This window comes from Centrocercus urophasianus, unplaced genomic scaffold, assembly GCF_019232065.1.
Source record: "Centrocercus urophasianus isolate 14NV4802_14NV808 unplaced genomic scaffold, USGS_Curo_1.0 seq_22, whole genome shotgun sequence".
NCBI lineage: Eukaryota > Metazoa > Chordata > Aves > Galliformes > Phasianidae > Centrocercus > Centrocercus urophasianus.
The window spans coordinates 15008500-15034925 of record NW_024884778.1 but is presented as its reverse complement, the minus strand read 5'-3'; the positions used below and the strand labels follow the sequence as shown (position 1 = coordinate 15034925).

Below are 26426 nucleotides of genomic sequence, written 5' to 3'. Positions count from 1 at the left end.
TCATAAATCAACAAACAGAAGAATAATGTAAACACTTTTGGGCTTCAAGCTAATATTATCGGAACAAAGTCTTTGTCAGCATCACTAAGAATTTCTATAGCACTATAAAGAGATCGTGTGCAATGTAAGGTAGTGGGTTGAGGAGAGTTTTGTTGGCCCTACTATATATACCTCTTCATCCCATAGAATTCAGAACCACCAGCTCTATTCCCTTCAGTCTGATCACTGTGACAGCCCAACAAAGAACAGCATTCTTCCACTTTGTGAATATTTTGCATAATTGGGTCTTATCACAAAATTTCAGTATCTTCCCTTCAACAACACAAGCTGAGTAATTAATGAAAAAAACTCAATGTGCCAACTTACATCAGAATAGCTTTCTGAAGAGATGGGAATCAGCTTCTCCAGTCAAACTAGCCCTGCATGCTGTCAGCAGAGCCCTTTTCCAGTCCTTTTGCTAGAGACTGGGTAGGAGTGAGTGACATTTATGAAGTTTCTCTGATCATTAGCACTCCCAATTGCCTGTGGCAGAAAAAGTCTTCCAGCAGTCTCTTGATTTTGTTGAACCTTTTCAGTCCTCTTCCATTTACCTGCAATGGAGAAGAGAAGCCAAAGACACAGGGAAATTCACTGCTGAATGTACTATAACACCTCCATATAATTCACTGATCTAGATCACCTTCTAGATCTGGGCAAAATCCATAAGGATTCCTTCTTAATGATGCTTTCCTTCTTCATCCACCGCCATCCTTTCTCTTACTAGCACAGCTTACTTCTGCATCAACTGCAAGATGTGTCCACTCTAGTGAGAAATTTTGTGTGACATTTTTCATCTGGCACACACTGGAAATTAGATGGACACAATTCAGTTTGTACAAACAATCTAACTGGGTCAGACAAAATAACAGCCATCAAGTATATTACCACTAATGTAGTCCAACTGCTTTATCCTTTACAGTCATTTATTAATTGCTAATATTACTGCTTGTGTTGTAGGCTTCGGTCACTTGTGATCCACATCTATGAGATACACCAAAATGCAGAGCTGCAGATGACACGCTGTCACCTTTTTCTGAATTGAATGAAAGACTGCAATTTCTCAAAAGCAAATTAAATCCTCTGTGATTGCAGAAATAAGAATGTCTATTGCCATTGTGAATAGTAGTCAGGGTCACTTTGTAATCCTTCTATTTCTCATGAAACACACAGAGGTGCATCAAAAATAGGTTCCCTGTAAAAGTAACAATACCTCTGAGTAAATGAGAGATCCTTACAGCCCACTGAAGCAAACAGAATTCAGTGTTAGTTTTATCCACTAGAATAGCTGAATGAAAATGCTGCACTGTGTTGACCAGTAACATGTACCAAGGAAAGAAGTACGTTTTGATCAGTCGGTCTGATATTCTGTTTTATTATGTTTTGTTCTGATGGTTGTTGGGTTTTTTTGCTTCGGCTGCATTGCAGCCATGCTGCTTTTCAAAACAGCCCATCAATAACAACAAGGTCTTGTTACAAAGTTTTCTCTACTCAATAAGGATCCTTGCTGTGAGAGCAGAAATCCAACAAAGAGCTGGGTAGCTGAAGTTCTAGTTGGTATTTCCATGTTCTAATTCAGCTGATGATCAGAGCTGAACCACGACAACACCTAAGAGAAAAAAAATCCTCAAAAATGTAGCTTAGACAGCAGTGCAGACAAGTTCCAGCAGTCAAGAGAATAGCCTAAAAAATCTCATATTCCTTATCTGCTATAGCTGTGAGCTTCCCACCAGAATCATGTTCCTTAAAGAGTGCATGCCCACGTCCTGTACTGCAGCTGTATGTTGCTTGGAGATTAGAAAGAGATGATGTGGTAAAACTGCTGTTCTCTTGCTCTGCTGATCCACATCCTGCACTTGGGCTTTTTTTGTTTTTTATTCTGGTATAACTTGTACCATTTATACAGATCCCATTTGTGTTTTGTTTCTTTTTCTTTTGTTTTTAAAGATGACCTGATATTCTACACAGATGTGGAATAAGTTTACTTTGGTGCCATATTTTATTTTACAGGTAATGGACTGTGCAATGCCTCTGATCGGTGAGCATCAGATCGAAGACAGGCAACATATAACTGAATTAGTTGTAAGCAAAATGAACCAAATGTTGTCCAAAACTCCTATACCATCTCCTCAGAGACCCACTGCCACTCAGCAGCCTCAGGTAGGAAATCTCTGTCTTTAAAATAAAGCAACTTTTTCTATAATGTTACACTCAACGTTTTCCTTCAAGAATCTGGCTGGACAGCTATGCAGATGTACCCTCAGCTACAGCAATTCAAGAGCTTTTCAATATGTCTGTTGGATTTGTCATGATTGAGTGAGATGGATGGATGTAACTGAGTAGTGCAGGGTTTTTTTTACTGTTTTGTTGATATGATTCTACAAGTAAACTGACAGCTCTGGATTCTGTGAATTACTGGGTTTTGTATTATTTTTTTTCAGCTTCATCTACATGAAATGTTATAGAAGTTTAAATATCACAACAGTCTTTGCCCTGAGGATATCAGTAAGAGTGCTAAGAGAATTCTTGCTCATGTGCATTTCTGACCTTACTTATATCTTTTGATGTGCTACAATTCAGGAAAATGCCTCTCAAATCTAGGAAACTCCTGAAATACGCTTAGCATACTATCAAACTAGTTTCAAAGATTGAAAAGGAACGATTTTCATCTATTGTATTTCATACAGTCTGATAATTAAAGCATGTTAACCACAGAATTCTGCCCTTTGCTTTGCTACCAGCTGTCCTTCAGACTTTGGTCATTATTCTCATTTCCATTTCTGTGCTTACAAATCCAAAGTCTCTTTTATTGACACTTCAGAAAATTTCTGTGGGTGTCATTAATTTGTACAAGGTTTTAAGAGCATGAAGAGGCCACCTAAGTGCTAAACAGCAGCTCTTATCAGTTCATAGGCTAGGCAGCAGGTCTAATCAAGAACAGCATTACTAGCTTCAACTTTCAGGTGCTTCTTTTAATATACTGAAGGAATAAACCATGACAATAAACTATTAAGGACTGCTGCTTGGTACCAGCGCAGCTCCATGCTGATCAGTTAATTAACAAAGTAATCCAAACTATATTACAGTAATTACCAAGCCAAAATCGAGAATCTATTTTTACTGCCAGTAGGCTCCATACCAGGTAAACAGTTTGAAAACAGTTTTGTGGCATACCTCAGACAGACAAGTTCTTGAGGTAGGGTGACTAATTTGTTCTTCAAATATATCATCATGCTTTAAGTTATAAAAATACACCATCCCACATAAAAAATTGGTGTGGCTTCTATTTATATTACAGCCACTCGAACCTAAGCACAAACTGCTGAACCACACACAATGGAGACGTTTCCATCCAGCATGACTCACGTTTATTGTATAGAGCACCGAAAAAGAGGGACAATAAAAGGAGAAAATAAATCACCTCACACCAAATGCAATTTTTTCTGAGACTGTAAAATTAGTCATACGTACAAATGAAGGAAAGTGTCAAACCCAGAGCTGCCCAAAGATTTATCAACACAAATCAAAATTTGTAGCAATAATGGACAGATTCACAGTGACTTCGATGCTTTAAATCACTAAACCTAAGGTCCTTTGTAAGCATGCTTCCCTGGATTTCAAAGAAGGCAATGATGGAAAAATGTTTGTGGTTACTGGTATCATACAAAGAAACTGGTTACCTGTTGTATGTAAATACAGGTTTTTATAATTTCCACCTAAAACTGCCTACAGAGGACCAGATCTAGAATGAAAACAGGACAGGCAACATTTTTAGAAAGTTTCTAAATTCCTCAGTCATTTCTGTCACCCATCATGTCCATGAAAAGGAATTTTTTCCTGTTAAGCAAAGAAGCCTTGGATGAATCAAAAGATAGTATCAGCTGGTGAGCTGCTGTTTCCACTGATAAGTCTAGGTTACTGAAGAACTCAGCCTTTACTAAAGGCAACAGAATGTGATTCAACATTAATCTTACCTGCCTTATCATGTCCCTTACTTATAAATTACAGTTGACCAAAATCAGAGATACATCCCTTCAGAACGTTTGCAATATTATTTACATTTCTCAGTTAATCTGCTTCCTTAAAATTTTCCTTCTTACATTACTCACCAGCTTAGGTCAGGCAAATGGGATCTAAATTCCTATAGAAGATGCCATTTGCAAACACCATTAATCTTCTCAGGGAGACAATCATGAGTATTCAAATCAGATACCTCCTTATGCGCAGTTCGTTATTAACTGGGTTGTTTTCCTAAGAATACAATTAGTCTGTTAAACCAAGCTGTCCCTTACATCTTTGAACAGATTTCTTCCTTTCTAATCTCGGGCATTATTTTCTATCCTTGAACAATAAAGCCCATTCACCTGCAGAGAAAGGAGAGACAGTGCATATTCATGCAGTCCATATAAAACTGAAGCCAGGAATTTATCCCAAATAAAGTATGTGCGTGTCAGTGTGTGGTTTTAGAGACTACAGTAACACAAATACCAAAAAGTCAAATGAGTGGTTTACAGCCATAGAAGTGCCATATTTTGAATTCCCCTATTATCTACGTTTGGGTGTTTTTAATTATTTATGATGTATCTGTGGCATTGGGTTCATCATGCAAGAAAACAATGTTTCAGTTTACAAATGCCCTCCATGGTCAGTACTGTTCCAATTAACTAGTAATCCATCAGAAAACAGTGATTAGGAAAACAAGTCTTCGTTTAGAGCTATGCAGCCAAATCCTGATGGAAGTGATTGGCCTTGGAATATGTTTTGAAGGCCAGCAAAGTTCCTTCTGTCAGAGTGCCAGTAGTGAATTCCAAAAATAAGAACCTCAGACAACTCTGTTGCTCATGTTAAAAACTCAGAAGTGCAGATCCCGTGATTCTTAAACTTGTTTGAGATATCAACTTATTTACTAATTTGTTTATAAACCTTTTATAACAAGATACACTGAAAAGAAGAGGAATAATCAGTGAAGGTGAAAGCACCAGTGCACAGTTCTTTCTGTTGCTCCTCTCCCCCCTGTCTGTGCAGCCAACAAACTGTCATGCTTTTGTGGTCTCAGCTTTCTGCATACCTTTGACAGCATGATCAAACCATACCAGGAAAGAGAGCATTTTGAGTTACAGGACTCAAAACTTACCATTTTGTTTTTATCAGTCACTTTACGAGTCTTCCCACTACAAAGAAAAGCAAGAATCCCTGGACAGCTTTATCTGCCTTATATAACTGTAAATTCAAACACGTACTTCATTTCTATTTATTTTTTAAAAATGACAGCTTGTTTTACATACAGCCATGATGAAAACGTTCAGTAGAAATATATCTAGGAATGTGATTTCTGTGGATTTTTTCCATGAAATGAACCAAAATCCAGGTGTTCTACTTGTAGGCAATAAATGGAAATCCAAATTTCCTCCTTTTGCAGCCCCTTCTAACTTTTGAAAACTCTTCTAAGAAGCCTCTCTCAAATCCTTCCTTAAAATACAAAACAGTACATAAAAGTACCCAGTGAAATGCTCCAGGTAGAGGAATCGCTTAACTCTGTCTCCATCTTTTGACAGGAAGGATCACTGCTGAAAGTTCTGCTGTGTGGATTTGCAAAACTACAGGCGGCTGCTCAGTAGAGGCTATTTTATGAGTGCTTCTGTAGCAACATTTATATATAAAGCAATATTAGTAAAACACATTCAAAGCTGCGTATCAAATCATGATACCTGTAGTGATTAAGCAAATTCTTTGTAAAATATTACATTATGCAATAATATTGCCATAAAATTCAAATGATTACAGTGATATTAGCAGTTGAAAATAAGGAAAATCATATTAAGAAAATCTCAACAGCTCTGTTGAGATCACGCTGCATTATCAGCCACAGAACAAGGAAGTTTATATCCCTAATGGAAGGAAGAGATGCATGCACCAGAGGCACAATATCCATAACCACATAAAATCTCAAAGAGCGGAGCATTCCCCAGTATCGTGGTTACTTTCTATTTAAGAGAAAGAAGTAGCACACCAGCAAAATGTAAATAAATAATGCAGAAGTGGAGGATGGTGCTTTAATTGTTTTGAGACCAGAACAGCAGAACTTGGTGTATTTCCTTTCATAACATTCTATTTTAAAACATTTTCATACTTTCTTTACTTTCTACCCAGAGGGAAGTTCAGTGCAATTACTTTCAGTTCAGTACAGTGTCAATGAGCTCCTCCTTACCCCTCTTCTGCTACACAGACATATGGTTGATTTTTTCTAATTTTTGTCTTTATCTTATTTGTTCTTCACTCCCTGCGCCCCCATGTGATTTGACTGCAGCCAAACAGTTCTCTCCTGTTTATTTTACTACACTGAGAGAGCAAATTGAACCAAATGTGAACACAGAGTGGATAAAAAGTATTAGCTCCAGAGAGAAAAGCAAACTTATCAAGTTACCTATTCTTGTGCTTCCATAATAGTGGTTACAGTTCTATTCCATTCCATCTGTTGTATTTGCTATTTCTTCATTTCAAAGCAAACTCCTTGTGATGAGCAGCATTTTTTAACCACTGAAGCTTTTATGCGAGGTAGACAACAGAGTTACTTGATTTGATCTTAACTGAAGGGAATACACGCGACTGGGAAGGATCCCTGTAATCCATCATGGAGTTTTATGGAAATCTATTAGTCAGTATTCATCTGCTTGTTACGAAAAGTAATTTTTTCTGCGCTGAAGTCCAGTCATGGATCTCATTTCTGAATGATGCTCTGCTTTGCAGTCTCACAGAAGCTCACCTGCAGTGTAACAGTTGATTAGTTGAAGAGCATCTGGGCCAAGATTAGGCCTGCTAGAGCTTTGTGTCATCCATCAGCTGCTAATGCTACTCACATTATCTTCATACCACCAATCAGCACCACCTCCAAGAACTTGCTGTCACAGTCCCTCTCCACTTATTGCAATACTCTTTTCATACACATTTGGGAAAGGAAAGACTGCCTTCTATATGAATGAGGGTAAACATAGAGTTTGAGTACTAATACATGAAAATCCTACTGAACTGATGCAAAGCAAATCATTCCCTGTTGTAATTAAATCTACAATAACAGACAACAAGAGAACTGCTTGCCTTAAGCATGTCACTAAATTAGCTGATGAACCCTAAAACTATATGTGCTGTATTTCTTTGGTAGACATTTAAGTAGGAGATAAATGGCAGCCATATCATCTGTTCATAAAGAGACACACATGGATTTGTGGAGTAGTATCCGAAAGAAATCCAGATCGTAAACATACTCAAGAGATTAGCCTGACTTTCTCCTTGCTTATGGCAAGGCAGCACGGAGATTCCATGCTATTACTATATGCCTCTTCAATTATTTGTATCTCCAAACCATGACATCACTGACTCTGTATGAACAAAGCAGTATACCTAGCCAATAAACAGAGAGCATATCTGTGCAGCTGGTAACTGAGTATCTTCTGTGGTCTACATTAGTGTACAATGAGCTCTTTTTATGGCGTGTGGGTACCTCAGAAAGTTTCTTTACACTTTGACAGCCATCAGTGACTACAAACGAAATCCTATTACTTACTCTGTACTACTTGTTCTCTGCATCTGCCTAGAAGTCCTTTTAAACCATAGTTCCTAGGAAGCAAACTGCTTGTTACGTTAAGATGTTTATAGACTTACTGTTGTGACTCAGTGGAAAAGCAGTCAGGCAGCAGCAAGATGCCCAAATAGTCAGAAAATCTAAGACTGTTATCGAGACTCATTAAGAATATTGCTGAGCCATTTATCCACAACAGAACGCTAAAAAATACGTTTAAGGTCATGTAAGTCATAAAGGCATTCTTTCAATTGTAAAGTAAACAATGTTTGCAAGTTCTCTGTTAAGCTGCGGGTTCGCTCTGCTCACTGCGCTGCGTTCTGCTTCCTTGAGTCCCAGCGACACCTCGTGGCCTCGTCTTTGTGGCAGCCGATGTCCTGAGCTGCCTCCAGCACGGCAGAGCACTGCAGCACACCGCAGGAGCTGCACCACCCTGAGCAACAAGTTGGGTACATTTTACCCACGCGAAATGCTCTCTCTCCTGCAATTTCTGACACCTCTATTATCATGCATTTGCACCATTTAATTTCATTATTTTTAATACAGAAAGTATGTGCTTACTTAGTATGTCAATATATCTAATTGTACATATATATATGTGCAATATTCAGCTTTGTGTACTTGAACAAGAGAAGATTATTTTAATCAAAGGGGCTTTTTTAACATTTAGTTATTTTACCTTTGTGAAAATACAAGAAAAGCAGTTGTTATGATTTCAGATCCTAATGATTTTAGATCCTAATGCATGGGATTAAGAAAAACAGAAGAAAATAGAATTGTAATGGACTTAACAAGAGTTGAGTGCTTCTTGTTAATAGGCATGAGGAAGGCACGCTTCATTCCACCTGTGTTTACAACAGCCAGGTTTAATTATCACACATAAATAATGACAGCATATATTTTATTACACCAATTTTGTCCATCTTTCATTATGACATCTATTCAAGGCAGATCCTTTGTTCTTTACAGAAGTGATAGGGATTGCAACAGACTGAACTGATGGATTAAGGGTACTTTATAAGAGTTCTGGCTGAGTTTTTGAAAACACTGTTTCATTTATGGTTTGATTTAAGCTTGACATTCAGAGAGCGAGATACTAAAAGTGAAGATCATGCAGGAAAATAAATCTGAGGCTCTTTGACAGCAGTAGGACACAATGCACAGATACTGAACAGAGATTTCATTGAAAAATACTGTAAAGTTTAAAATAACCTATTTAAAAATGTTTATTAAGATCCTGTACCAGTAGGTGGAGTAATCACTACAGAGGTAAGTACATATTGCTCAGTTCTTCTAGTAGTGATGTCTACACGGTTGGTTTTGGTGGCTAGCTGGAAATGTATCAATTAAATGAAGATGATTAAATCAAAATACCAGTAAGTGCTCATCTTTCCTAGCTTGTTTTGAATTAGTGTGCCACAACTAAACAAGCATGCCTTTATAATGTGCTTTTTAAAGGGAAACTTCAGTAATAAAAGACACTAGAAGGCACATATTAGAAGGTTAGGATTATTTGGTTACAATTTTTACTGACATCAATAGAAATTAGTGAAAATGGAAGTTTTCAGGATGTTGCCTTGGTTTTGTGGATTGTGTTTTTGTTTGTTTGTCTCTAGATTTTGTGTTTTTTTTAATGAGTATTATTATTATTGCTTTTCGTTCTGACTGTACTGAATGTTTGTTGTCAGTGGAGTGTCTGGGAAGAATACATGCATGATCTCCCTGCAGATAAGCTGAGTAAAGCTTGATAACAGAAAGAGCTCCCAAAATATTTCATAGAAGAGAAAAACAAAGGGAAAGATCCCATAAGCAATGTGACAGACTCCAGCATCAGGACCGGGATGATCAGAATAACTTATTGTTTGTAGGACAGGTAAGTAAGGCAACAGCCTTACTGCTAGTAATTTTTATAATACATAAAGCAACAAAATGCTAGATAAAACTGGGAAAAGAAAAAAAAACAACGCATATTAGAAGTACTGCTAGTTAATAACTTTTAAAAACATATTAATAATGATTTTGGTCAAAACTGAACAACAAAATAATGCTTTTCTTAACTTTCTGACCATCTGTCTTCCAATCTGCCCATTATGTTGACAGAAGCAGACAATGTCTTCAAGAATTCTGAGACTCCATGGTGACTCACCTCAAGAACAAAGAAAATGTACTTAATTCTTAAGTAATCAAGAGCATTCCGATGTAGAGTATATGTTCTCAGTAGATCTTTCTGAGAAACAGCTTCCATTTCTCACATTTTTGGGAGTCTTCAAGAAGATGTCTTCAATCTGTTATGTAGCAAAACTCAGTCTTTCAAAATTAAAACGAGGAATGATCCTATCACTATGGAACACGTAAGTGTTGCCACATAAACAGATACAGAGTCTAAGTTAGATCTCTTTGTTTTGTCTTAGTGCTATAATTACAACCATATAAAAACCTCTATGTTTTTTCTATTTTGTCATATTTTTCATCTATTTCTACTGATTCTACTGATTTTGCTTATTTAAGCTGAACCTAATAGAATCATCTTTTCTTGGAGGTTTTTCCTTCACCTCCTTTCCTTTCCCCACTGTGCTGGGTGTTTCCCTTCTACTTTTGTGTTATCATTCTCTGTTGGCACTTGACTTTTTAAATTTGATTTCTCTGAATTTTAAGTCATAACCTGTTAGGCAAAGCCATCTGGCTTTATTCCACATTTAACTTACAAGGATTCTATCTATCTACCCAGTAGTCATCACCATAGTTTATTCTGAATAAGGATCACATGCTAAATAAGCATTACAGGTTTTGAACATGGGTAAAAACTACCAAGAGAAATTACAGAACAATCCAAAACAGTGCAACTCATTTTCAGATATTCTTGAATGATCAATTGGGAAAAAACAAGCAACCTCTCTGTTCCTCCACCACTCGTCTAGTGGTGGATCAGTGCTCCATCTGCCTAGTTGCCAGTAGTTCAAGCTTCTTTTCACCTGTTCAAAGATTGTTCTCCAGTATCTCCTAACTTGTAAGAGACTCAAGAAGGTTCTCAGATTCCAACAAGTCACCAGCGATGCCCACACGTGGCTCTGTGCTTGTGCTGTATCAGACAAAGCAAGGAAAGAAGCCCACACAACATTGGCAGACAGGTCTTACGTTCTGTTTGAGTTCTGAACTTCAGTCTTCTCTGGGGTATGGCTCTTAGCTCACTGACTTGTCCTTTCCCAAGCCTTTTCCTGCTCCACCATTCTGTAACACTGATACAACAATATTCTGACAAACTACTCATTTTAAGACCAGACTTGAGTTAGCTCCATCTTTTTTCAGACCTTCTGTTTCAAAGCACAGATTTCAATTCTGAATGGATCCAGTAATGATGGATCATTGTGACTCCAGGTTTTAACTCTTCCTGTTCATGAAAGGATCACTTGTCATCTCATATTAAGAAGACCAGAGGAGCTGATACAGCATAGCATCAGACAACATCCCTGGGTCCCGAGCTTAGAACATTCCTTACAGTTTCAAATAAGAGCACAGGATATTGACACTAGCAAGCTCTAAGCTACAGGTATCTATGTACACTGAGAAACATTTAAGGAAGATTAACTTTCCAGTAACTAGATAGTCTTCTAGATATGCTGTACCACTTTCATCTTCCTGTCCATCTATCTTACAGCTCTCTTTCTGTGGTATAAATATGCACACTCATTACATTTCAGTTCCAGCTGCTTTAGCACACAGGGAGCTCTCTCCTATCACATAGTCCACATTCCTTCTTTGTCTGTGGGGAGCAATTTTTTACTGGGAAGAACTGCCTGACAGCTGCTTTGCAACAGCATACTTTTTATGTTCCCTTTTCAAAAACTGAAGTTGAAATCTGGCTTCATTAAGCAATAGTTGCAATAAAATCAGATTGCATCCTTGTCCATTAGAATTACCATCTGTCTCTGGAATGGGACCAGTTAACTTCAACAAGTGCTGCTACTTGTTAAGAAACACTTTTTTTCTGACAAGTCGACATCCTACATTTTGTATAGAAATGTCATGTTTTGTGGTAGTGAGATATTTCTTTTTTTCAGCAAAATAATAGAAAATAGATCTGGCATAGGCAATGTGATGTCACCTGTTTCATTGTCTAAGAGAAAATATTGAAGTGTGCCATTAAATAGCAGTGAATCTACACTAGGATATTCTTTTTTCAGAGTATGTGTAAAAATACTCAGGAAGAAAACTCTTCTCTAGGAAGAAATTAGTTATCTAACAATAGAAAGCACTTTGTATACAAAACATAAGCTATAGTACTTTTTGATGTTTAAAACCAAAACTTTTTCAGTGCATGATGTAAATACTGTTCCAAGTAAAAATTAAGCTGCATAGCTTGTTTTCTCCTCTTAGCAGTCATTTCCCTTCTCGTTCAGAGGAAGATCTTACAGGTCTTTCATTGATAATTCGGAAAGCTGGCTGAGCAACAACAAAAGCTGGTCTGAAGTTTTTAATTCTGTATCACAACTTCAAAATGAAGATGTTTTGTGCTGGCATCAGTTTTGCTGAGAATATGTTTGGGGCAAGCTGAACACTGAAACTCCAAACAACTGTAAAATGTGGGAGTGGGTTCTCCTTTCACTGGCCTCTTTGCACGAGGTGGTGAAAGTGGCTCCTTTCTGAGGTGTGCCTGACCACGCCTGTCTTACGATTAGAATCAGGCCTATTTCACTGCCTGTCTCAGTCCACAATGAATAGCAAAAAGCTTTGTTGTCATGTTAAGCTCTACTACCAAGGAAGCATTTATGAGTCACTTACACCACGTTCATCCTGTAGAGAGTAAGGTCTGTTCTAGCAACTGGTGAGTACCCTTACCATACACTGCACACTGAAGGTAGAAAACAGCAACAAGGTGCTAAGGAGTTTCTTATTTTTTGATTCTCCATATCACAAAGTCAATTCAAGATCTCAGTGTTTTGCTAAATAATACAGTAGGTGCTTATTTACAACCCAGTTTTATTCAGCTAATGCCTGTTTCTTCTTGGTTCACATTGTCCTTTAGTGCAGCTTGTTCCCTATCTAGTGCTTTGCCATTACAGTGCTGTAAAAAGAACTGTACTGCCTTCAAGCCTCTTTGGCTGAATTAAGCTAGCTGAGTTCTTCCAAATGCTCTAGCTACACACTCTTCCATCTGCCTGCTCAGTTTAACAGTGCCTTTCTACATCTGATGAGCTTATATTCATCTTTCTTTACCAGGGGTGATGTTCTTCCATTGTAAGGACTAAGTAAGTATTTGTATCTAGGAGACTTTTAATGCAATCATTTTCTATTGACATCCTGCTTAAATGATCCAAATTACCCCTCTGCTTTGCAATCACATTTCTTCCTTTATGCAATCAATCTCAGATTGTACTTTGGCAATTCTTAATTGATCCTACTATTTCTTGATCTGAAAAATATGGCTTTCTTTTCAAATATTGAAATACCTATGAGAAGCTTCTATCATTGCATTACAAAGAAAACCAAATGAAACCCAAAAACAACAATGCATGCTCCAACTTTGGTTCACAAAAGCTTCAAACACAGCCAAATCAATATCAGTTTTAGCTGGGACTCAGTTTAAGATCTCTCTTGCCTATGGGCTATTTTACTGCCAAGTTGCTGCTTTTGCTTCCACCCTTTCAGCATTCTTCTGATTATTCAAAATTCAAATATATATGAATCTAATCTGCATTTACATAAACAGATAGAAAAACAAGTAGCATGACTGATCAAACTGTAATACGGCATGCTTTAAGAACACTGTTCTACACCAGTTTTACCTAAAGAATTCTAAGCATATTGCTTCAGGTGAGTATGGAAAAGAAGAAGGGCTACAGAGACATCTATGGGCACTTATATTTTACACAAGTAGCTGGGTTTCTGCTCTGGCTGTAATGAACTTAGCCAATATTCTAAAGACCATTATGCAGCCAAAGCATTGATTTTTATACTCAGATCTGAGAAGTCACTACTGCATTCCTAAAGTATTCGTGGGACTTTCTGCTTCCACAAGTAGAGTTATAGTTTTTCTAATAGTTACGTAAACAATAAATTCCCTTTGAAAAGGAGAGATTTTGTAACCATAGCCAGAGAATGTTACTATCAATATCAGCAATCCTCTCTTTTGGGAATTTTGATGTGATATAAAAGCTGCATTCCTGAAATGAAAGCAACAAGGGCTTCTTCCACAGCATTTACCACACCTCACTTAGTATAAACCATTCAGCATGGCTTAAAATTCCATGCTGAATGCTGTCATTTCCCATTCTCTGCACTAGTAATTGCCATACAGTATGGTACTACTAACTGGCAAGCCTTGAGCATACAAATAAGAATCTGTTCAGGGCCATTTTCCATTATATAGTCCACATTCTAATCCTTCATTCTTGCAGTGTTTGAATTAAGCAGTCAGCAAGTTTGTAGATGAGAACTGCAGTGCATGAAAACATGTTTGTACTGAAAGAAACTGGTAGGAGGGTGATCTTCTAGGCTGGGCAACAAAGGAAATAAAAGAAAAAAAGAACAGGAGGGGTGAAAACATCTGCAGGACAGGTCTAGTCCAGCATCGCTGTTCAGAGAGGCTGTGCCGCGTACATGGAGTTAGCAGCTCTTACAATTACATTGGCACACCATGCTGGAGAGGTGAGGAGTAACAGACTGCAGTCAATTTGCCAACAAGTGGTGTTTTAGAAGAAGCCTGGATTTTATTAAAGACCTTGGCTCAGGGCAGCAAACAAGAGTGGTTCAAAGCCTGTGTTTAATATCAAGTATCAAGGCTTCTGACTGTCTCGGGGAAAAAGAAAAAAAAAAAAAAAAACAACCCAAAAAAACCCTCTTGAAAAAGACTGGATTACTACAGACCATTGAAAAACCATGAGTAAGATTTCTCAAATAGGAATGTAGTGCTAATTAGTCTTTTTGGGTCAGCCTGGGTGGGTTGGCTAATTAGCAAAGTAATATACCCGTGTGATTGGCCTGGAGTGTGGGTGAGGTTCCTGGAAGCACCAGGTGATATCTGGTGAAAAAAAGGATGTGTGGGTGGTAAAATCAAGACAGCTGCAGTCAATGACTGGAGTGGGGAAAATACATCTCCAACAGAAAATGCACAAAGGCTTTAAACTTCCAGAACAGTTGAGGTGAGGATTTGCAAGCTTCTATAAGGTTTATTGAAAGCCTAATTTAGGATAAAATAATTTCTTGGTGAGATAGAAAGATATGTGGATTGCATAAGTACTGATGTTGTCAAGTCAGTTAAATAGCGTGTGCAATAAAACCTGAGACCATTTCAGTGCAAGAACAAATGGCAGACTTGCTTCAGCCTCAAGGCACAGAGGAAACGGGGGCCCTACAGATGTTGTTTTAATATTTAAGTGGTGTGAATTTAAAGCGTCAGCTTATTTTCAGTTTCTAAATAAAATATGAGTTTTCCCTATGTAATCTTTCAGTAGAAAAACAGCAACGTGCACATTGTCTTTGGTCCTTGTCCCCGCACAGAGCTCCTCAGTATTTGATGGCCTTTCGCAGGACTAGTAAGTCTATCACATGCTAAGAGTAGTAATATTCTTTACGAGACGCTATGCATGCTTTTCAACTGAGTCATGTGGTCAGCTCCGTCCTCCAGAAAGCTTCTGACCGTCCTGAAAGCCAAGTACTCCCACTTTCCCTTTAAGGGCACACTCCACGTGTCGTACTTCAACACCAAAGGAAACAGAAGCTCTCTGTAATGCAGAACGCCCAAATGCCCTGCGGGTGTGTAGAGGAAGGTGCCAGGTGCATCAGAACAATGGTAGTAGAATATGAAAGGAGTTAGCTCCTCTAGGGCAGCTTTTCAAGGCTTCCATTCTCTGTGCTAATTTGCTCAGTATCCAAGGGGTTACTGATGTATATATATTTTTTTTCAGCAAGATCCTGTGATGAAAATTATATAAAGTGGATACCACAAATGCTTACTGCGTCATTGAAACAGGAATAGGATAGAAATTCAACTTTATCGTGTGGTTCAGAAGTCTAGAAGAAAAAGAGAAATAAAACAGGGAAGACTTTAAGTCACACGAAAGCATTTTAAAATTATCTGGTGGCACTGTATCCTCATCCCTACAGCGATGTTCACTGAGAGCTGTGCATGGATCAGTATGGATCCGTTAACACGGGGATCAGATTTTGCCTCATTCCTTTTGTGTGAGTCATTTTTACACCTCAGTTGGTCTTCTGAAGGTTGGTAACTCACAAAACTTGGTTTTGGACCTCATGTCCTTTCATTATGCAGCTAAAGCAGGCAAAGCAATTTGGAACAGCTGCACACAACAGAGTGTCAATGTGGCATTTAGAAAGCACAATTTCTAGATTACTGTGCTGGAATTTGGATCGTTTGAGTAACATTTATTTCTGCAGTTCTGAGATCACATACAAAACTATCAGAAAAAAAAATAAGTTTGGCAAAAACTGTTATATTAATTTTACATTTACTATTGAATATATCCTGGGTTTTTCCTCGTAATAGATGGCAGTTTAGTTTCTGAATCCTAAACCCCCCCAACCCCCCCCCCCCCCAAAAAAAAAAAAAACAACCACCCCAACCAAGATATTGTGTCCAATTTTTTGACATACTTCATTTTTTTAAATATAAGAAATGAGTCCAAGATGAAGCTTGGATTCAAGTGCTAACATTCCCAAAGGGTTTTCTGCTCCAAGATTTTGGTTCAGGCCCACTTTTCCTCTGAACAAGTATATATTCAAAAATGATACTGCTGAATAAATCCACCCTTTTGAAAATGTAAGTATTATTACATGTATTTCTAATAACATGTCAGATGGAGTAACATGAAGTAATTTTAATTATTTTCATTATTTGTCTGTGGTTTTTGCTTCCTTCTTTCATTTTGCTTAGCAAACTAGTTAGCCTAGAGTAGCACATCTCTCTTCCCATTTACAGTCAGAGAATCAAAGTGAAATTACCACTGCTGTGCTACTGCTTCCAGAAAAAAATGTTATAAAAATACATTATTTCTTGAATCACACAAAGGTATCTGTTGAAGTTCTATTCACTGTACTCTAAAAAAGACTGCAGAGTGATGAGATACAGAAAAGTGGTTCAAGGTGCTGGGAACTGAAGAAGGAAGAGCGTACGCAAATAGCGGTAAGGTCTGAGAAGGCGCTAGGGGCACCTGGCTGCAGGGGGAAACTGATCACATGCTGCAAGGGGAAAACAAGTTGTTGTTTGATTCTGTGTTTTTTAAACTCAGTTTTGGATTAGTCTAGGATTTCTCTGTCATGGCAAGCACCAAATAAAGTTGAGAATGTTTTCTAGAATAAATTAAAATTGTATGTTCAGTCCCCAGCCAATAAAGAGATGAAAGTAAAGGCAAATTAGTGGAAAACTGGAACTAAACTGCTCTAATCTTCTCCTCTTCTGTTTTCAAATATGTTTTCCAGAGTGGATCACTAAAGGAGCCAGAGCCAAACAAAATCCCACCTCAGCGACCACCACCTCAAGGTTGTTTACAGTACATTCTCGACTGTAATGGCGTTGCAGTAGGACCAAAACAAGTCCAGGCTACTTAGATAACCGAGACTAAAAGCAAGAGCTAAAACAAAAATGAAAGTTAAAAAAAAAGAAAAAGAAACAAAAACGCAATCTTTAAAGCAAACATACCAGTTTTGTTCAATTTTGCATTGTTCAGTGCTGACCTGGACTGTGTTTTTTCTATGCAGTGTCAACTATACCGTCTGGTTGTTTACTTGTTCATGTCTGTGCGTGTAACGCTTACCTACCTTTCTCTGTAAAACTTGTGATTTCAGGGCTGTTGTCAACAGTGTACAAAGAATGTGCCTCTTTAGAGCCCAGTGCAACTGTATGGATGGTTAGACAGTATTTCTTAAGTATTATATATCTGTCAGTGAAATACCACCGAGGTTCAAATCTAAATACTTTGCTTACTCTGTGAGTGTGCACACTATGCTCATTGCCTTTGTGTGTGCGTGCGTGTGTGCATGACTAATAGGTAGGTGATCCAGAAGTATTTTTTACAGCCTAGGTTAGAATTTGCTAGTGAGGCTTTTTATTTATGATTTTATAAAGTTTGTTAACATTTGAGTTTTACTTATATGCAAGCAGAAGTCTAATATTTCAGAGACTCGATAAGCGCGATACAGTTCTTCCCAAGGAATATTTAAAATATCTTCTATTTTACATACTGGTATTCATATTTTTAGTAATTCTGCATTAAATTATTAGCTACAAAGCTATGTAAATGGGCCACCTATGTGCAATATCTCAGTGAAAGTGTGAGTATTTAATGTATCTTATTTCAGTTAAGTAGTACCTTTCGTTGTAGTTCTAAATTAGAAATATCTAGGGAGATTTTTAAGTAAAAAATTAATGCAAATATTTTAAAAATCTTATGCTCACCTAAGAGTTAAATCCCAGGTTATTTGGTGAGAAGTACCTCAAGGACTGTTAAACTTCCTGTAAGAGCTCATTTTTTTTCCTAAAAATGGATATTGTAGACCAAAGTACCTTTAACCAGCTAGAGATCTTGCAAGACAAAAATATTGGTGGTTTTCTTCACCAACTCAGGTCTATGATTATAAACCTAGAAATCTCAAGATAGCTATAAAGATAATTTAGTGCCAGTGTTATCCACGTCAACAGGGTTTAAAACAATTGTTTAAAATCAAATGTGCAACAAGACTTGAGATGCCTAAAACTGTTAGATTTTCTGTAGGTAAATTATTTATGATTTTTTCAAACCCACTTATAGTGTAGTATTACAAGAAATACACAAGTGGGCAGTTATCTGCTGCGAGGACTCTAGCCAAGAGTCACAAGCTGCACAATGCTAGCATACCATAAAACTTTGTTGTGAATGAGCCACGGAGCTCTAATTCGAAATTAGAAGACATACAAAGATGAGCAGCTGTTAGTTTAGTGTGAACAATTGTTTAAAGGGAAAACAGCTTTATGTTCTTCTGTTTTTCCTGCAAACACTGGGAAAAAAAATTATCAGTGAAAATCATCATTCTTAGCATTTCTTTTCTTTGTACAATCTGGTAAGATGAGAACTAAGGTATGCATTATTAGCTATTTCAGTGTGTGTAGTGTTTACTACCTATTGGTAATTTACATGAATATTTTGCTTTAGTGATCGGCACTTGTCTGGGTCAGTGATCATTCCCATGATGGCATTGACTATTCTGTTGTATATTAAGAAAATTCCACATAAAGTCAGGTTCACAGATCCTTACCTCCAGACACCATAAAAGAGAATAAACCATACTGCCCTGGGGTGAAGAAATGAATCTGATGATTGATTTTATTTAAAGCAGCTGGTATTTTTTTGCATGTAGTAGTACAAGTATTCACAAGTGCTTTTCACACGACATTTGTGAGCTGTGTGTGCAAAGAAGAGATGAGTGTTTCAGAGAGGATTTCAGCTTATTGACTGTAAAGGATTTACAAGGGCACACACTACTGCTACATACTACAGACAAGAAGCAAGCCAAAATGTCTCTCTGCATGTAAGCATGCTTAGGTGCAATATTGTGGTAACAGGGAACAGATGTTTTACAGTGTAGGCTTAATGTTCAGTTTTGTTATTTTTGGTAAAAATTTCTTTCATGATTGTTGCCTTTTGTACAACCCAGCTGCAAGAAAGTGAGCAAATGCTGGAAGTGTGACAGCAGTATATCTTTTATGTGAAATATCTTGTACAGCTTAATGTGCAATAAAAGAAAGTTATATCTGTCTTCAGTGTAAAGTTTCTGGCATTCAAGCCTGTATATACAAGTGGGGGAAAGAAACCTTTCTGTTTTTCAATATTGAGTGAAAGGAGACTAATAAGAAAACGATCCTTATTAAGATGTTGCAAGACCATGTTATCACCTTCAAATATTTCCTACAAAAGTGGTTAAAATTAACACACGATGAAGGCACATTCCTTAACATACAGTACGTGCTATTTATCTTTCTACACCACAAAACACTGCTGTAACTGTACTAAGACTTCTTGAAGCATTGGTACGTGCTGTTCTCAGACACATACACTGGAATCTCATATAGTAAGTGGAAAACTATAATAGCAATTTCTTTTTTTAATCACGAATCGCAACATTATTTCCAGATATGCAGATTTTCTCCATAGAGACGCAAGTAGGTGAAGTCTTCTACTTGCACTTAATAGACGTGTAAGAGTAGGAATTCCCAAATATTGAGAACACTGTATAATATTTACCATTCAACAAAGCTTTTTCCCTGACTGAAGCATTATGCAAACTAGTCTCTCTGAATTCCATCCTGTCCCTTCCTCCCCTTAACTCTTACATCCCACGTGCTTAGTCATGTGCAAGAATAAAGTTTTTTCTGACAACTGTCAGCCAAGAAAACCACATTCAGACGTCTCATAAGAGATAAAAGCAGCGCAACCACTGATATCTGACACAGCACTATTTCAGGCAGAAAGCAGTAAAAAGAAAAGCCCTCACTGATGATGTAGCATCTTTCAGCCACAGATTTCACAACTTAGCTCTCTACCACAAGTGGTAATTTCACACTTGCTACAGTATTTTTTCAGCATAATTCCTTTTCAGTGGGAAGATCTCCTTGGTAAAAAATCAGTAACGATTGTCTTTCCTTTCTTGTAATGTTCTTCATGTATTTCAATAAGGAGTTAAGTTATCGAATGATTTTAAATTAGTTTTGTTGCTATAAGAATGAATTTAAGAGGAATATTACAAAAATAACTTCTGTGCTTTGGAGGAATAAAATTGTAATAACTACAAAGAAAACAGGAGCTGTGTTGCTGAACTGGATTCTGTTGGTGTATGCAATTCTCTCACAGCCTCTTCTTTAGCTGGGCCAAAATTATAGTGGCTGTAACTCCACTGCCTAATTTGAAGGCCGTATGGTTACCACTGGGATAAATCTGGGACTTAGTAATTTTTATGGATGCTCCAAGCAAGCTTCTAATGTACCAACTGTAAATTGTAGAATTGACTACGTTAAGCTGCAGTGCATAGAATTCCATAGAATTTTGCCTCAGAAGTGTAATTATCACATTCAAGGATTATTTTAAAGTGTTGGATATGAATCTAATAAGAGCTCTTTGATACTATAACATTATGAAGTTTTTCTTGTGCTGAACCTAGGGGGCCCAGTGCAACCCCAAGGAATGCAATCACAAGGCCAGGAGCCATTGCAGCCACAGCGCATGTACCCCCCTGGGCAGTCAGCAAAGCCCTCCACTTCCCAGCCACAGCGTCCACCCGGACCTACGACCCAGCAGCCACGTGCCCAGGCTCAAGGTCCTTCCAGCACCCGATTACAAAAGGAGGCAGAGGCACAGCCTGCACCGCAACCACAGCCTGCTCCACAGCCACAGCCTGCACCTCAGCCCGCCCCACAGCCCGTGCCGCAGCAGAAGCCTCAGTCTCACCCACAGCTTAAGTAAGATTTGCTTTATCACTTTCCTGGTCTGCTCAGAACAGTTACATTTTGTTGTTGAAACTGTAATTTGAGAGCCGGTCTGACATTCATACGGAGATGTACATACGCTGCCCAGTCTAAACTGAGGTTTCAAAAGGCTTATTATCGGTTTATCATTAGAGTAGCATTAGTTACATCCTGTGCTATACAAGATTTCATCAGTTGTGCAACTTATGCCCCAACTAGATCTGATGTGAAAACTCTTGATCGTTCTCGTTTCTTTGCCTTCCTTCTTATGTCACTGACTCATGATCTGGGTGTGCTGTTCGCCTGCACAGAAAAGAGGAAGTCTTATCTGCTTCAACTTTTAACCTTGCAGTCACTCAAAAGAACAGATTTCGGTTTCAAAAGGCCTATCTCAGAAACAGCCCAAAGGAACAAGCTGTCAAACTGTGTTCACAGTAACGCTCTGGTCATGGTGCACATTGCTACTGTCTGTACAGCACAAGTCACTCAGACCCTTTCTAGAGATGTCAGCAGGACTGGCGCAGACACCTGCCTGTAGCCACCTCACTGCTGGAAGGTTCCCTCCTGCACAGCATGAGCCTGTCGCGCTGTACAGCCAGCTGCACGCTGCAGTAAAGAATGTGCACAGGATCTGTAGCCATACATCCTCATAGAGATTTAAATTAGTGAATGGAAAACATGGAGAGGGTGTTAGCAGTGATGTGCTGTTTTTCAATATATTGATTCCGGCTCTACTGCCAGTAGAGTCACAGATAACATTGGACTTATTGTGATGAGTAAAAAGCCATCATTTTTTTCATAGTGCAGATTTCCCCTTTCCACCAACTCACATGCTTGTACTGGTGTGAAGCAATTCTGAGTCCTCCCCTGAACACAATTCAGCCAAACAGCCTTGTTAGATGAGAGGGTGCGCAGATTAAAACAATAGTCAAAAAAGCTTAAGCATATTTGCTTCTGAAGAAAGTGTATTCTTGCATTCCTGGGACGGTATACTTCTTCATTTTGTTTTATAACAATAGATTGATTCATCTATTATTTATCTAGAGAATAGACAGCTCCATTTTCTTAAGCTAGATGAAAAACCATAAACTAGTTTGAAACTTCATTTGTTCATTTCTGATATGAAAAACACTGTACCACATACATTTTTCCAGCTTTCTTCTTTTCCTCAAATGGAAAAGTAGTCTCTATATAAAAGAAAATAGAATGAGTTCAATTTTTAAGATGCAAACAATGTAAGTGTAGTTTTTCTAACTTTCAAGAACTTTTAGGTCTGCACCAAGACTCAGATCTCCTGCCTGTAGGATTAACTCTATTTGCATGTGCATACTTTGTATTCACCCACATGCTGTTGCCTAACCTGTATGTACATGTTATTAATCTGTGAATAAATATTTAATTAGGCCACTTATTGTGTTACTAATCAAGTCAAGTGCTGCTTCCCACCCTCCCTCTTTCAGTGAGTACAAACAAACATTTATCAGTCTATTCTCATTAACACAACTATAATTTACAAAAAACCTAAAACGCCTGTAGCACTGTTTGCTGTACAGACATAGAGAAGTTGCAAACCATGGGGAGTATAAAATAACCTCAATAAGGAGAGCGTTTCACTATAGCCAAAACTGAAATCCTATTATTGTACTGATAGAAAAATGAAATCAATATGTTAGTGCATGGATATTTTCATAAAAAGATTATAACTCATGATTGTTTTATATTTAAATTCAAACCTATCTTTTAAATGTTGTTTTACCTGAATTAGTTTTAAACTTCAGACATTTTCTTTCTTGTATGTTATTTTATTCATGCTTGCAGAAACTTAAACCACGTGTACATGATAGCACTAAAAACAGAATAGGATTACTGGACTAACTGCTAACAGAGAAGCAAAGTGATACCTGATTTGGGGAATTTGTTCAAAGAAAAAAGTTGTCATTAAGTTTGACCATTATCTAACATGCAGCAATGGACAACATTACGACTCTGGTCTCATTCTTTGAGCTCTCATCATGCCGTGTTAGAAGTGAGTTGGATTTAGTAGGCAGGCTCAGATTCGCCATAAGTTCTAATTTATGTCATCCAATTTACTTTGTTTCAGATATGTAAAAAAGCAGTGTGTTCTCTAAATAAAAGACTGTCCTACTTCACAAATCAAAGAACAGAAGGAATATGCTTTATTGCAGCAACTCTGTGTGCTATATCTAACCATATTACTTGTGTTGAATATTCAGTTTGCTCAAGTGGAAATGGTCTCACAGCCATTTTTCCTTTTCTGCTAATTTTTACAAGTTATATGTGGATGGAAGTTGATAGACAATATGACCATACCAAACATGTTGCATTTTTGTCTTGCAGCAAGTCGCAGTCCTTGACAAATGCCTTCAGTTTCACAGAATCATCCTTCTTCCGATCATCTGTGAACGAAGATGAAGCAAAAGCTGAAACTATTCGAAACTTGAGGAAATCCTTTGCTAGTCTTTTTTCTGATTAGCCAGCTTCATCTAAATGCACACAGCATATAGTCTAAAAACTACGTGAATGTGACATAGGTTTTGTTTTCCCTGTGACAGTACCTTTCTCTCCTGTGCTAACTGTTGTATTAAGCAATATGTTAAACTTACAAAAAGAAACAAACAAACAAAAAAACCCACAGAAGAAGGACTTTGATGAAATACCATTTGGGAACATATGTAGTGATAAACAAGGTAGAGTTCTATTATGAAAACAGAATGCCAAATTCTGAAGTCCTTATCTATTGTAATATTGTGGCCTTACTGTGACTGACTATATTATCCTAATTGAGACTTCTTTGTAGATCTGTGTTAATAAAGCATTGAGTTATGGGTTTCTTCTTGCTTTACCCATTTCCAATGCATTGCAATGCATGTGTATTTTGTGCGTAAATGTTTTGTACTGCAAGAGTAGTCTTGATTTGTTCTTGCCTCCCAAGTTCAGGAGGCAGTTCACACTGACATTCTTGTCAAGCTGCATAAATAGCGTGAGAAACTGAAGCACTTTCTTCCTCCTTATACAATCTTTCCATCAGCTGACTGTAGACTTCTGATGTATTGCTGAGTTATCATTGCACTAAATTAATGTCATAAATAGAGTGTATATGTACTACTGTACTCCATATGTCTATTTAAATTTATTTACAAACTGTAACCATAACTGATTTTAGTTGCAAAGACTATGCATGATGTTACCCTATTTTTGTGAGCACCTTCTAATAAATGCAAAGTCCCATGCCTGTTTAAAAAATGTCTTTGACAAAGCTTGCTTCAACATCAGTATATATTGTCTGTTTTAACTGACATCAGAAGAGTAATTTTGTGATTATTAAATATTTGGACACAAACTACAACTCTAAGAAAGCAGACTGTCAGAAATAATTCACTTTTAGACTGGCATCATTAAAAAATATAACTTTTAGCAAACACATTTGCATTTTCTAATAAGGATGTAATTGTTAAATATTTCTCTAACTTGCAGAAACAGAGTTGATCCCAGGTTTTGAGATAACAGCAGTATTTTTTTTAATTCTCAAAAGGAAACTGAAACTGGTCAGTGATCTCTTGACATCCCTTTCCAAATGAATATCACGTCATTCTCCTTATGCTGAATTGCGAGCAGCAGTTCTCTGTGCCAGGAAACAGTGCTAGCAGTGGAAACAGGAGAAAATAATATATATATTTATACTAGCATATCTGAGGTAGAAACAAGTAACACAAGGTTAACTTCTAAATCCTATGGAATTCATAATGCATTTGTAGAAACACATCTATTTGCCTCTGAAATGTTACTTTTTGTACTAGCTCATAGCCAAGTATTAGTTTATGAAGCACAGAGAAATCACAATAACTTTGACTACATAGCTTCAGTTTTGGATTCTTTTGGACAAGGAGTCTGTCTTGGGCCAAGAGTTTGGTAACAAAGCATGGAAACTTTCACCTCAAGTGATGTCAAAATCAAGTTTGTACATTAGCATCTGATAGTTGCCTTAGAACAATGCTGTCCTCCATATTAAGGCCGAAATCTGGGGGCAGGTTTGCACTGCAACATTTGAAACTATAAATACGTGGCACTGCCCTCTGAAGGATGGAATCTCGTTCTGTAGCGGGCACATCATCTTTGTGAAACAGCCCTCAAAGCAGCTCTCTTTCTAAATTAAAGATGATTCTCTATTATTTTTTACTCTCCTGGGAGAGTGCACTGTAGACAGAAACCTACAGTTTAGACTATGAATTCTGTGGCAGAACAGCACTCCTTAAATATCGATGTTCCTGTTAATTCATAAACACCATCAAACTGATTTTAATTTTGTCCCCTTCCTGCTCCCCTCTGGGTTGAAACACCCTTCACTGGCAGCAATAACAACCCTAAGCAGTTCTATAGCTTTTATGTTTGCTTTTAGATTAGAAAGATTAATCAAAGTTGCTAACGCAAATTAATTACTGCTACAGAGAAAGCATGGTAATTATGCATAGTTTGGCATGGTTCATGATTAGTACATGCCTAGTTTCAGCAATATAGTACAATATGAACTACAGGTAGTTCATTAGCCCAGACCCCGGATTTTGACTTGAGGCAAAGTTTCTTGCTCATATAAAATTCCCTCCCACCTTTTTCTGGGAGAAAACAGGTTTCACTGCAGTCTTTGTTTTACCATCTGGAACAAAAAAAAAAAAAAAAAAAAAAAAAAAAAAAAAAAAAAAAAAAAAATAAAAAAAAATCAAAAAGAGAGCGAGATGATGCAATCAAATCTGCATGGTGTATCCTCCCACACAATGTACATAACATTGTGCCTCCCCACAATGCCAAAAGTTCTTTGTATCTGCAAGCGTGCTAAAGCGTGTCACATGCAAGCTCATGCATGCTTATGTTCCTTATGTACTTTTTCACAGTTACAAATTTTTTAAGCAATCTATAGCACATGTTCAGAATACCTATCAGAAAAAATAGTGAAAAATCTATTCAAATTTATTCTCTGGTTTGTATTTTTTCATTAAATAGTGTTTTGCATACATTTGCAAGCTCTAAGTACCCAGTTATCCAATGCAGTGCTATCTAGGTTTGCATAAATGCTAACACAGAAATAACGTGAGTGTCTGAGGTTCAGCTTTGGGGACATTTGCCTAGACACATGAGCTGTGTACTTCATATGCACTTTTCCATGGAGATGCAGGTGACGATGCCATAGGTCACTATGCACAGCGTTCCATCCTTTTTGTCATCTTTCACTTATAGATCAGCATAATATGAAATCTATAGAGCTACTTCATCAAGTTTAGGTTTAAGATTGAGACGGAGTCATTTTCTGACCAGGAGGCCTGCAGCCATTCAAAACACAAGCAAATTTCA

General features: G+C 37.5%; 2 protein-coding genes across 24 annotated transcripts in view; one reads left to right on the top strand and one right to left on the bottom strand.

Moving 5' to 3' along the window:
* The window catches only part of SYN2 (synapsin II), a 144475-nt gene extending 119969 nt beyond the window's left edge, over positions 1-24506 (top strand). For 2 of the 11 annotated variants that reach the window (XM_042823597.1, XM_042823596.1), the window contains 4 exons: positions 2047-2196; positions 17048-17108; positions 20759-21056; positions 23421-24506. In XM_042823597.1, the coding sequence (XP_042679531.1) occupies positions 2047-2196; positions 17048-17108; positions 20759-21056; positions 23421-23556 (645 nt within the window). In that variant the 3' untranslated portion in view covers positions 23557-24506. Of the gene's footprint in view, positions 1-2046; positions 2197-5591; positions 7116-9300; positions 14461-15516; positions 17141-20758; positions 21057-23420 lie in introns of those variants that run through there. The other 9 variants (XR_006169712.1, XR_006169711.1, XR_006169713.1 and 6 more) reach the window with 9 other exon arrangements.
* Positions 1-26426, bottom strand: part of TIMP4 (TIMP metallopeptidase inhibitor 4) — a 109496-nt gene that overhangs the window by 55516 nt on the left and 27554 nt on the right. For 7 of the 13 annotated variants that reach the window (XM_042823618.1, XM_042823616.1, XM_042823612.1 and 4 more), the window contains exons 3-5: positions 23394-23479; positions 22207-22249; positions 367-590 (exon numbers count right to left, since the gene is read on the bottom strand). The exons of 1 other annotated variant lie outside the window; for it this stretch is intronic. The gene's annotated coding sequence lies outside the window, so the exon portion shown is untranslated. Of the gene's footprint in view, positions 1-366; positions 591-4145; positions 4288-22206; positions 22250-23393; positions 23480-25687; positions 25735-26426 lie in introns of all 13 variants that reach the window. 5 more of the 13 variants (XM_042823611.1, XM_042823614.1, XM_042823610.1 and 2 more) reach the window with 5 other exon arrangements.